Source organism: Schistocerca americana, chromosome 5 (assembly GCF_021461395.2).
Source record: "Schistocerca americana isolate TAMUIC-IGC-003095 chromosome 5, iqSchAmer2.1, whole genome shotgun sequence".
Lineage (NCBI taxonomy): Eukaryota > Metazoa > Arthropoda > Insecta > Orthoptera > Acrididae > Schistocerca > Schistocerca americana.
Genome location: NC_060123.1, coordinates 63,791,536 through 63,805,137, shown reverse-complemented (window position 1 = coordinate 63,805,137; position 13,602 = coordinate 63,791,536). Strand labels below are relative to the sequence as shown.

Below are 13,602 nucleotides of genomic sequence, written 5' to 3'. Positions count from 1 at the left end.
CCTGCCTCAGCAGCCAGATACACTTGTGACAATTGCGGCAAGAGATGCCGTGCTGCCATTGGCTTGACACGTCATATGAAAAAATGCAACCCATAAACACACAGACACTGCAACAATCATCTACCAAGATGTCGTGGTCAATATATATGGTCTGACTTTTAAGACAAAATCACAGATCTCCCAGAGATGTGATATGTGGTACTGGCAGTGATGGTAACTCAGTGTGGCACATTGCAATTGTTGCTGGAAGAAGTCACACGAAGGAAACGCATGACCTAAATTCCTGCATAAATAGCGGACGCCAGGATAGATCAGTCCCTACTATTGACTGCTCATGTTTTGACTGTAGTAAGTCTAAACGTATATAACATCAAAAAATGCTTCTTCTGTTCGTCTGCCGATGATTTTGAGGTTACCGTTTCTCTGGCTCCTGGTGGTACACTGTTTCGGCCACGGTGTGGTTCGTAACACGTATGCCACCAACACAGGGCGCCTTCTGCAGAAGGCGTTGGCCTACGCGCGGCTATGGCGAAACCTTCAGCGGACCAGTGCAGTGAGTGACCTGTTTCGACAGCGAGCGACTTTACCTCGGACCTTACGCTAGCTTATTACTGTATGGAACGTTCATGTGTTTCAGACTTGATTCAGTTTATCTCTGTTTCACCACCTCTGTGTGTCTGTCTTTGTAGAATACTGTGTCAGTAAAAGAAATGGATACTACGCTGCTCTCCAAAAGTTAAGGAAGAGCTACACAAAGGATGAATGAAAGTACGCGAGCATGTGGCCTTAGGTTCCCTAGCCGTGGACAGAAGCGTTACGCGACAAAATTAGTAAAACAATGGGAGAATAAAATGTTTTCTATCTTCAAAACAATTAGCGTTACCGGAAGTGTCGCCAACCGCCAGCCGGGGAGCCTAAACATTTCAACACCGTTATTGGATCAGGCAGAATAGCACCTAGCCGCTCTTAACAGAGACTGGGAGGAACTCAGCGGAAAATGGCTGGAACAGCGCAGACAGAACTGCCTTCGTTACTTCCGTAGAACTACACAAGAGACACTAGGCAGGACGCAACAACGACTAGCGAGACTGACTAACAATAAGCACTAAAGACCCTGTACAAATTCTGTAAGCAAATGCAGCGGAACTGACAACTCGAGAAGAGCAGAATCAATTCGGTCATTACGAATGACGTCATACAGCAGAGCCTCTCCTCGGCGACATAAATACTCCACACCCACTAGCGTTTGGCACTTGTTCATTAGCATCGATGGCGTTCATGTCGTTTGCGATGCCAGATGCCCCCCATACAGCCTCAGTTACGCAAATTTCCCTTAACCTACGGCTCAAATGAAGGAACCCTCCCTCCCCCCCCCCCCCCAACACACACACACACACACACACACACACACACACATAAAGAAGCCATACAAAACGTTACAACAAATTTCACTTAACCTACGTAATACAAACGAAGACAGCAATATCAAATCCCCTTCACTCCATCTATCTAATCAAACACAAATCAGAAACTCCTCACTTCAAAGAAATTTGCCTTCCATAAGAAATTACAATCTCCCAAAATGTGGTCTTAACCTACGATAGTCAACTCCAAATTAATCTAGACGGGCCACACACACACACACACACACACTAATCACTCTAAAAATCCGCAGCACCCAAATCATACCAAGAATCCACAGCACCCAAACCATCCCCAATACACCACCACCCACCCATCCACCCACATCCATCTGCAGTAAAGCACTCAGATAAAAAAACGAATATAACAAACGCTAAAAAATCTAATTATATGCCTCGGAAAAACTTGAAATCTTGGACAAAGAACTGACGAAGAAAAAGGGAAAATGACATTTAGATGTTGTAATGTGCAAGGTATCTCCACAAAATTTAATATATTACCAACGGAACCTGACAGGTTAAAAATGGGTGTTGTCTTATTCTCTGAAACCAAGAGGAAAGGCAAAGAAGAAGAAGAACTCGCCAAATACATACATCAAAAAAAGTTTTGCATCACCCCGGTTCCAAGAACTCCTGAGGATAGACGTTGACTGCCACAGGCCCTTTGACTGTTCAGAGATGTAAACAACCATGCGTCAGCAGCGCCTATTAGATGGAGGGGGTCCGACAGCCGATCAGTTCCAGACATTCCACCTGGAAGGTGGTACACGGCTACTCGTGTTGTCTGTAGTTCGACCATGTCTAGACGGTCAATACCGCGGTACGATCGCGTCCGCATTGTTACTTTCTGGCAGGAAGGGCTCTCAACAAGGGAAGTGTCCAGGCGTCTCGGAGTGAACCGAAGTGATGTTTGAACATGGTGGAGATATAGAGAGACAGAAACTGTCGATGACATGCCTCGCTCAAGCTGCCCGAGGGTTACTACTGCAGTGGCTGACCGCTGCCTGCGGATTATGGCTCGGAGGAACCCTGACAGCAACGCCACCATGTTGAATAATGCTTTTCGTGGAGCCACGGGACTTCATGTTACGACTCAAACTGTGCGCTATAGGCTGCATGATGCGGAACTTCACTCCCGACGTCCACGACGAGGTCCATCTTTGGAATCAAGACACCATGCAGCGTGGTACAGATGGGCCCAACAACATGCCGAATGGACCGCTGAGGATTGGCATCACGTTCTCTTCACCGATGAGTGTCGCATATGCCTTCAACCAGGCAACGCCGGAGACGTGTTTGGAGGCAACCCGGTCAGGATGAACGCCTTGGACACACTGTCTAGCGAGTGCAACGAGGTGGATGTTCCATGCTGGTTTGGGGTGGCATTATGTGGGGCCGACGTACGCCGCTGGTGGTCATGGAAGGCGCCATAACGGCTGTACGATATGTGAATGCCATCCTCCGACCGATAGTGCAACCATGTCGGTAGCATATTGGCGAGGCATTCGCCCCCATCGTGCACATCTCGTGAATGACTTCCTTCAGGATAACGACTAGAGTGGCCAGCATGTTCTCCAGACATGAACCCTATTGAACATGCCTGAGATAGATTGAAAAGGGCTGTTTATGGACGACGTGACCCACTAATCACACTGAGGGATCTACGTCCAATCGCCGTTGAGGAGTGGGGCAATCTGGACCAATAGTGCCTTGATGAACTTGTGGATAGTATGCCACGACGAATACAGGTATGCATCAATGCAAGAGGACGTGCTACTGGGTATTAGAGGCACCAGTGTGTACAGCAATCGGGCCACCACCTGTGAAGGTCTCGCTGTATGGTGGTACAACATGCAATGTGTGGTTTTCATGAGCAATATAAAGGGCGGAAATGATGTTTATGTTGATCTCTATTCCAATTTTCTGTACAAGTTCCGGATCTCTTGGAACCGAGGTAATGCAAAACTTCTTTTGATATGTGTATGTACGTATTTGGAGTGGGACGTCCAAAGCGGTAGGAGCCAAATCAGGAGTCTCCAGTATGATAAAGAAAGTATGGAAAAAGAGAATCACAATTGGGAATTTATTATTTAACGTATATTGTGGTGGAAATTATTCTATTTGCCAGGGAAGTTGTAATTATTGGTGTGTATGCACCCACGAATGCTACAAGAGACCAGGAGGAAGATACTTTCTGGACAACCCTCAGGGAGACTACAGTAAAAATCCCGAGGAAGAAACTGATTATCATGGGGATATGAACGGAGGAGTAGGAATCAGAGAATCATGTAGAATAGTGGGAAAACATGGAGAGACGGAATATAATGACAACGGAGAACGATTGACTGAAATTTGTGAACAGTTTGATCTGAAAATTACCAACACATTTTTTATACACAAGGATATTCATAAGATTAGAGAAATTCGTTCTGTAATAGATTATATTACCATTAGACAGACAAGTAGTTTCAAGGCAGCAGATGTTAGATGTTATAGAGAAGCGCAGTGCGGACCATTACCTAGCAAAAACGAAGAGTGTTTGGCCATGGAAGAATGCAAAGAATGATACTAACAACACTAAAACGAACTGTGCTGAGAAAGCTCAAAATCTGTATCTCAGTATTGATAGCCTACAAAATGAAAGCACACGAACATTCTTTGCTGCCAGAATGGAAAGGACATTGGAAGAAACATTTGAAGGAAGTACAGAGGATATATATGAATACATAAAAACCAATGTTATAAATATAGCAACAGAGGTGCTGGGCATAAGGGCATACAGCCACAGCTGTACAGGATAATGGTGGTCGGAGGAAATATAGGTGGAATTAAAGAAAAGAGGAACGCATTCAACCTATGGTTGAATGATATATCGGAAGCAACAAACAATCCACAAGAGAAAGAAGAATGAAGTGATGAACAAAATAAGGATCGTAAAGAATGAAGAGTGCGGGAGGATAATGTGACAATGTCAATAGCAAACTAGGATTTGGGAAAGCGAAAGAAGAATGATCAGTATTAAACGGGATTCGAGAAGAGACGAAAGCCAAAACCAATCTTCAGCTGATAACACCAAAGGAATGGGAAGAATATTCCCGGAAATTATTAAGTGAGGACAGAGGAGAATATCTGCAGGAAGGAACAGTGGAAGGAAAGGAGAAGGAAGGAAAGGAGATCCAAATTTTAGAAAGTGAGGTGAGTTAGTTATTAAGAACAGGGAAGAATGGTAAGTCTCGAGGCAGTACCAATCTGGAGTCCTCAAAATATGGTAGTGACAAAATTGTGAAACTAACATGGTTATTCAATAAAATGTGACATGGAGATTAAGTACTCAAGGAAATGAAGCTGGGATATATTAATACCATATATAACATAGGACATCGCAAAAGCTGCTCCAACTATTGAGGAATTTGTGATATAAGCACATTAATGAGAACTTCTTGGTAAAATAATTATATATAAGCTCTTAATAAATTTTAAAACCCAGGAAGAACAATGCAGCTTCACAGCTGGTAGATATTGCGTAAATCATATTTTCACATTACTACAGAAACATAGAGGAAAATCAGAAAACATACGATTAATTTTCATGGGTTTAGAAAAAGCATGTGATATTGTCCGAGAAAAGTACTTTGGAGAGCATTACATATGGCGAACATAAAGGGTCCTTTAAAATAATGCAAAAAGTACATAAAGATACCATATGTCAAGAGAGAAATGGTAATACACTTTCACAGAAATTTAGAACAGGCTAGGGTCTTTTGCAAAGCTGCCCAATGTTACCAACGTTATTTGAAATCTGTATAGACATAAGTCTTAAGATATGGTCTTGTAAATGCAATGGGATGCGGATAGAAATTAAAGATGGAGTTTATTTACATCACCTACTATTTGCTAATGATCAAGTAGTTATAGCACAAGGCGAGGAGGATGCAAATTATATATGTAATCAGTTAGCAATGGAATAGTGAAACTGGGGATTGAAGATTAATTATCAGAAAACAGAAAACCTCACTAATGAGGCAGATGACGTATACTTAGAGGGAAAGTATTAAGGCAACACTTTCTGCTATTTGGGGCCCTTTTAGAGATGGAGGAAACATCAGAGGTAGAAATTAATTACAAAAAACCGTGGAAAGAAGGTCATTGGGATGCTCAACTCAATCTTATGGAGCAGAAATGTAATAAACCGAACCAAAAGAATCGTACATCAATCGATACAAGAGAGTTTAGTTATGTAAGAAGTGGAGACATGGACTATAATCTAAACACTCAAAAAAAAAAAAAAAAAAAAAAAAACTGCAGAGATATCTTGAGAAAATCAGCAAGAATTTCTCGAAAAGAGAAAATAAGAAACGAAGAAATAAGAAAGAGAATGGAAGTAAGAGAAAGAATATATGACGTGGTGGATGTAAGGAAGTTACAATGGTACAGGCAGGTACGAAGAATGGAAGAAGTCTGATAGAGAAAATGATCCTGGAATGGGAACCAGAGGGCTCCAAGCACTATGGGACTTAACATCTGAGGTAATCAGTCCCCTTGACTTAGAACTACTTAAACCTAACTAACCTAAGGACATCACACACATCCATGCCCGAGGCACGATTCAACCTGCGACCGTAGCGATCACGCTCTTCCGGACTGTAGCTCTGCCACTCTGGCCGGCCGGGTAAATAGTTACGGTACTTTTTCGTGATAAAAGATCCGATTTACAGGGATATAGTCCTAATTATTATTACAGTCTCCACTTCAGTAGTATTTACGATAAATGTGTTTGATAAATGTGTATCTTACTAGTAATTTGCAAGAAACGGTGCACATCGAAGTCGCGGCCTCATTGCGAGCGGTGTATATCGAATGCTCGGCTCTCGAAGCGGGAATTATGGATATTGTTTTCTGGTGTGACAACGCAACGTCACGTGAGGGTAAATATTTCAGTTTTTATATTTTCACAACTTACGACTGTCTGGTAAATCTCTCTCCAGTGAGACTCTCCCAATTTTCCGAAAAGACGTGTCAAAAGTGCTTCCCGGATATGGGGTAAAAGGAATGGTGGCTACACCAGACACGGTGTTGTGCACGACAGTGATCAGAGATGTAAGTGGTATTATCCATTCCTTTGATAAATTGCAGTGAGTGAAAAAACAGCTGTTAGTCTCTCTTTTTTAATGACTTCGACGTTCGTATTTTGTCGTCTCTCTTGTCAACATCTCGATGGTCGAGCGTTCGACACTTACCGCTCGTAGTGAGGAGCGATTTCGATGTGTACCGTTTCTTGGAAATCACCAAGCTGTCTTATTTGTTTCAAAATATGGCCAAGGACACGACGTTACAGTCGTATTGTTGTGTAAATCGTTCGACGCAAATTAACTGCAACACTGAGCAAAGCTGACGGCTAGTATACCAACTCCAGTTTCATCCCGACTACTTTCTACAGTCTATATACTACACTACGTGAAAAGGAAACAGTCATAAAACCGACGAAGGCAAAGTATGGTTTAGCTCGGTGAGGCTACCTGTTGGTGCCTGGCAGGCGGGTGGCTGTGGAGGCGCTCGGGCTGCTCGTGGCGGCCGCACGTGGTGCAGGGCTGCGGCACCGCCCCCGCCCCCGCCCGCGCCTCCTCCGCCTCCCCCGCGGGCGCGGGCCGCCTGCGAGCCGCAGGCACCTTCAGCTGCTGCTTCTTGGCCGGCTGGCGGCGCGGCGTGGGCGGCGCGGTGCCGCTGCTGGTGCCATCGTCTTCGTCGGTGTGCGCGGAGCGGCCCGCAGCTGGCTGCTGCCGCCCCCGACGCGCCACCCCCGCCGCCGCCGCCACCCCCGCGAACCTGCGCGACTTGCCGCCGCGGCCGTCTCCGGGCGACGCGCCGTTCCGCTTGGCCGCGTCGGCCGGCGCGCCCGCGCACAGGCTGGAGATGGAGAGCAGCGCCTTACGCGTCAGCGTCATGTCGATCTTACCCAGCAGCGCGATGTCGAGGATGCGCGGTCTGTCCAGGGTGGCCGTCTGCGGCCGCGGGCTGGGCAGTCGCTCCGGCGGCGCCCGCTGCGCCGCCCCCACGTCCAGCTTCAGCGTGGTCGGCCTCTTCTGCTGATTCTGGCTCTTCAGCTTGGGCCACGACGGCGGCGGGGGTCCGTGGCCGCCGCCTTTGCCTCCCGCGTGCATCTGGTCTATGCATGCCACGTCCGCGGTCGAGTAGTTATTCGCTATGGGAGACACGACCCCGTCGCTCGGGCGCTGGGTCGCGATCTGCGGCCTCTCGCTTACGATCTGGTAAGCGCGCGGAGACTTGGAGTGCCTGTCTTTCAGTTCCCACTTCATCCGGTCCGCTTCTTTAACGTCTTGCTCCGGCGAGCGCCCTCGCAATTCTTTCCTCCGTGGACCCGGTTCGTTCGTTTTCCCGGAAATGTCTTCCGTCGTCTTTCGTTCGCCTGAGCTCGCCGCTGGCACACTCGTTCACTCGCGTGCGTGCGGCGCGGCAGTCGGGTACCGACTGCCGGTGGGACGTGTGCGCCGCAGTTGGCGCGCAGCTACCGGTTTGTGGGGGAAGGCGGTGACGTCACCGCAGACCGGGGTGGTGCTACGGGGCGCCGGCGGGCGAGAACAGCGCAGCGAAAAACCGCTGCAGCCTTTGTTGCGATCCGCTAAAGGTCAAGGCTTCACCGGCTTCCTGTAGCCTGTCTAAAATAAACACGCTCCTCCGTGCATATTAGTTTAAAAGCGGAGTTAACAGGTGTATATTTAATGAGGCCAGTTCATTTGTCAGGCCCCCTCTACAAATACACTTTCCCGATTTGTCTCCGTTAAAACACTCCGCGACGCGTACGTCGCTCTATCAAAAAACACGAGAACGTGCCACATTATAATCTCGTATTGTAGGCTCCATCTGAACTCGATTTTCAATGCGAAGAACTAGTATCATTCGAATTATTTTTTGTGTATACTTGAAACAAATGACAACACACTGAGAATTTAGCTTACAGTCCGAAAAAAATGTAATAACGGGGGGCAAAGATGATAGCTGCATATCGGCAGCGATATTACGAGCGTACTGCTCAAAGGAAACGAAAAACAACTGATGACATCGAACTTCTGTCAACAAAATCGAACATAGTGTAAGTATTTTTTGGCCTTGTTTACGGAAAACCGTTGTTTTTCTCCATATCCCTTTTCCACATAGAGAAAAAACTACGAACACTGAAAATAAAAGGTGCACGATATCATTAAATTTAATGAATGCGCGAGCGACAAACCATTATCTTTGACCAAGACGAAAATTATGATTTACGTATGGTTCCAGTTTCTCAAACATACAGTTACCTTGTTTTGGCCTACTTGTGACTAGTTCACAACACAAATTCTGACAATGGTCGACGATCAATGATCCCTATGAACCATTGCGGCAACACTCAATAATAGCTGTTTGATTTGTTATGAGTGTACTAATTTACATTATGACAAGTTATTAATCTGATAGGATCATTTCCAAATATTCATAGTATCAGTATTCTTAGCCACGTTTGTTATCCATGTAAATTAGTAATAAATTGTCGAGATACCAGCGAAACAATACGTTTTTCACCCCCACAATCTCTAGACACATGTTAGTTAACATCGACATCTTGACTGCCAACGAAGGAATTCGGAAAGTTAGTGATGATGTGTGTATTTCACGCTTATACAGGGCGTCTATCAGAAATGCGTCATGTATGTATTCTGTAATAACTGCATGTAAGGTGGTACATACAAAAAGCGAAGATAGTCAATTCAATTCTTCTTCTACGACCAGTGACACGAGCGAAATCAAATACCTCGCTCTAATGCTGTTTACAGTTTATCAGAATCAACAAGCATCCGGATGATCATCAGACATTGTCTCCCAACATATATCGCACCGTAACTTGATTTCCCAAATATAGTTCCTGTGTCACAATGATTGACGAGGGAGGACTTCCTTCTTGTTGTCCATGACCGTTTTCTAAAAGGTTGCACGAGCAAATGAAGCTCAAGAATACATTCTTGATCTACATTTACATCCATACTCTGCCAGCCACCTGACGGTGTGTGGCGGAGGGTACTTTGAGTACCTCTATCGGTTCTCCCTTATATCCCAGTCTCATATTGTTCGTGGAAAGAAAGATTGGCGGTATGGCTCTGTGTGAGCTCTAATCTCTCTGATTTTATCCTCATGGTCTCTTCGCGAGATATACGTAGCAGGGAGCAATATACTGCTTGACTCTTTGGAGAACGAAGACATTTGCAATGAGTGGTCATATACGTCTACATAAATAGTATCCAAAGCACTGTGAAGTGCAAGGCATGGGGTACTTTCCATGATGCCATGAACGGCAATAACGCTGACAAAGTATAATCAACAGAAAACTGGCTGAAACAAGACATTAATGGCAATGAAATTCTAAATTGCGTTTGGAATGTATATCGCAAAGATAGGTTGATCGCCGTTAGTGGAGGCGTGTTTATAATAATACGATAATATCCTTTAAGGTTAGTACAGATACGGAATGTGGTGTAATTTATCCTAAGATGAATTTTAAAGGCGGTTTTAGTACAGATACGGAATGTGGTATAATTTATCCCAAGATGAATTTTAAAGGCGGATCAAGTGTGACCATCGGATACTGTTATAGACCCCCTGCCTCAGGAGGAGTAGTAACGGAACATCCGAGGGGAAACTTGGAGAAGATTTTGCGTAAATTTCCATGTTACATTATAGCATTAGGTGACGATTTCAACTTACCAACTATAGACAGGGTGGAGAAGATTTTGCGTAAATTTCCATGTTACGTTATAGCATTAGGTGACGATTTCAACTTACCAACTATAGACAGGGACCGTCAAGTGATTGGGGAGGATAGCATGGACAGGGAAAAATTGGAAATTTGTGGTAAGGTCTTACGGGACCAAACTGCTGAGGTCATCGGTCCCTGAGCCTATACACTACTTAACCTAACTTAAACTAACTTACACTATGGACAACACACACACCCATGCCCGAGGGAGGACTCGGACCTCCGACGGGGGGAGCCGCACGGACCGTCACAAGGCGCCTAAGACCGTGCGGCTACCCCGCGAGGCTATGGACAGGGAATAATGTGAAATGGTTCTAAATGCCTCGTCCTGAAAATTATTCGAGTAGCTAATCAGATAACCGATTCAAGGTAACACATTAGGTCCTCTGGTCATAAACAGGCTCGAACTTTTCGATTCAGCTTAGAATAAGGGATCTATCTATTTACGTCATACTCCGCAAGGCACCTAATGGTGTGTGGAAGAACTGTTGTCGGTAAGCCTCCGTATTGGTCCTAATTTCTCGAATTTTCTCCTCGTGGTCATTACGCAAGTCGTATGTAGGGGGATGTAAAATGTTGTCCGACTCTTCCCGGAAAGTGCTCTCTCGAAATTTCAGTAGTAAATCTCTCTTGTAACGTCTGCCAGTGGTGTTTGTTTAGCATCTCCGTAACGCTCTCTCGCCAGCTAAACGATCGCGTGCCGAAATTCTCCGCTGTTCGCTGGATCTTCTCTATCTCTTCTATCATTCCTACCTGGTAGGGATCCCAGATAGATGAACAGTACTCAAGAATCGGTCGAACAAGCGCATTGTAAGTCACTTCCTTCGTAGATGAGTTACATTTCATTAATATTCTTCCCATGAATGTGAGTCTGGGGTTGCTTTTCCCACTATTTGTTTTATATGGTCATTCCACTTAAGGTCGCAGATACTGTTTCAAGCGGTTTGTCATCAAGTGTAGCTGTACAGTAGTGGATTTCTTTTCCTATATATGCGCAATGTGTTACATTTGTTTACGTTTAGGGTCAAATGCCAGAGACTGCACTATTCATTAGTTTTCTGGAAATCATTCTGCAAATCGTTACTATCTTCTGGTGTTGCTACGAGGTGCATTCAAGTTCTAAGGCCTCCGATTTTTTTCTAATTAACTACTCACCCGAAATCGATGAAACTGGCGGTTCTTCTCGACGTAATCGCCCTGCAGACGTACACATTTTGCACAACGCTGACGCCATGACTCCATGGCAGCGGCGAAGGCTTCTTTAGGAGTCTGTTATGACCACTGGAAAATCGCTGAGGCAATAGCAGCACGGCTGGTGAATGTGCGGCCACGGAGAGTGTCTTTCATTGTTGGAAAAAGCCAAAAGTCACTAGGAGCCAGGTCAGGAGAGTAGGGAGCATGAGGAATCACTTCAAAGTTGTTATCACGAAGAAACTGTTGCGTAACGTTAGCTCGATGTGCAGGTGCGTTGTCTTGGTGAAACAGCACACGTGAAGCCCTTCCCGGACGTTTTTGTTGCAGTGCAGGAAGGAATTTGTTCTTCAAAACATTTTCGTAGGATGCACCTGTTACTGTAGTGCCCTTTGGAACGCAATGGGTAAGGAATACGCCCTCGCTGTCCCAGAACATGGACACCATCATTTTTTCAGCACTGGCGGTTACCCAAAATTATTTTGGTGGCAGTGAATCTGTGTGCTTCCATTGAGCTGACTGGTGCTTTGTTTCTGGATTGAAAAATGGCATCCACGTCTCATCCACTGTCACAACCAACGAAAAGAAAGTCCCATTCATGCTGTCGTTGCGCGTCAACATTGCTTGGCAACGTGCCACATGGGCAGCCGTGTGGTCGTCCGTCAACATTCGTGGCACCCACCTGGATGACACTTTTCGCATTTTCAGGTCGTCATGCAGGATTGTGTGCACAGAACCCACAGAAATGCCAACTCTGGAGGCGATCTGTTCAACAGTCATTCGGCGATCTCCCAAAACAATTCTCTCCACTTTCTCGATCATGTCGTCAGACCAGCTTGTGCGAGCTCAAGGTTGTTTCGGTTTGTTGTCACACGATGTTCTGCCTTCATTAAACTGTCGCACCCACGAACGCACTTTCGACACATCTATAACTCCATCACCACATGTCTCCTTCAACTATCGATGAATTTCAATTGGTTTCACACCACGCAAATTCAGAAAACGAATGATTGCACGCTGTTCAAGTAAGGAAAACGTCGCCATTTTAAGTATTTAAAACAGTTCTCATTCTCGCCGCTGGTGGTAAAATTCCATCTGCCGTACGGTGCTGCCATCTCCGGGACGTATTGACAATGGACGCGGCCTCATTTTAAAACAATGCGCATGTTTCTATCTCTTTCCAGTCCGGAGAAAAAAAATCGGAGGCCTTAGAACTTGAATGCACCTCGTACTTTGTTATAGACAACCGCGTCATCTGCGAACAGCCTTGAAGAGCCTTTACATCTGTCGATTTTGTTCCGTTAAGAGCGGCGTGTTGAGTTCTATCTGCAGGAAGTCTGCAAAGTCTACGGCGCTGTGGATCTCACGAAGGAACGGAGCCAGCTGAGCCTCTGTTTGCGGAATCCACGCTGATTTTTGTAGAGGAGATTTTCAATCTCCAAAAACGCCATAATTCTCGAGCATAAATATCCACCATAATTCTAAAACAGATTAACGTCAACGATATAGGTCTATAATTTTGTGCATCTGTCCTACCGTCCTACTTAAAAACGGGAATGACCTGCGCTTTCTTCCAGTCGCTAGGCATCCTTCTTTGCGCAAGCGCTCTGCTATAAATTACTGCTAGAAGGGGCGCAAGTTCTTTCGCATAATCTCTGTAGAATCTTATACGTTTCTCGTCGGTTCCTGACGCCTTTCCACTACTAAGCTATTGTAGTTGTTTTCCTGTTGAACAATATGTTATCTCAATATCTGCCAATTCGACCTTCGCACGACGATTGAAAGAAGGGACCTCGTCACATTCATCCTCGATGAAACAATTTCCGAAGACCGATTTCAGTATGTCGGCCTTTTCTCTGTTATCTTCCGTTTCAGTGCCAGTATGGTCACTGAGTGAATGAATAGATGATTTTGACCAACTTACTGATTTTATTTAAGAGCAAAATCTCTTAGGGTTTTTATACTCAGTTCAGTTAACAAAGCTCTACTTTCAAAGTCATTGAACGCTTCTCTCACTGCTCTCCTTATGCTCATTTTCGCTTCGTTCAGCTTTTGTTTGTCAGTTAGGTTTTTACTTCTCTTGAATCTGAAATGTTCTCTTTGTTTACGTAGCAGTTTTATAGCACGGCTATTAAACCATGGTGTGTCTTTCCCATCCCTTTAGACCTTACTAGGAACAGACTTCTC

At 45.1% G+C, this 13,602-nt stretch overlaps 1 protein-coding gene across 2 annotated transcripts in view; it reads right to left on the bottom strand.

The window, feature by feature from the left end:
- The window catches only part of LOC124615634 (zinc finger protein 474-like), a 266,097-nt gene extending 258,165 nt beyond the window's left edge, over window positions 1-7,932 (bottom strand). For both annotated transcript variants that reach the window (XM_047143642.1, XM_047143643.1), the window contains exon 1: window positions 6,938-7,932. In XM_047143642.1, the coding sequence (XP_046999598.1) occupies window positions 6,938-7,735 (798 nt within the window). In that variant the 5' untranslated portion in view covers window positions 7,736-7,932. The remainder of the gene's footprint in view (window positions 1-6,937) is intronic.
- Window positions 7,933-13,602: the final 5,670 nt, after the last annotated feature.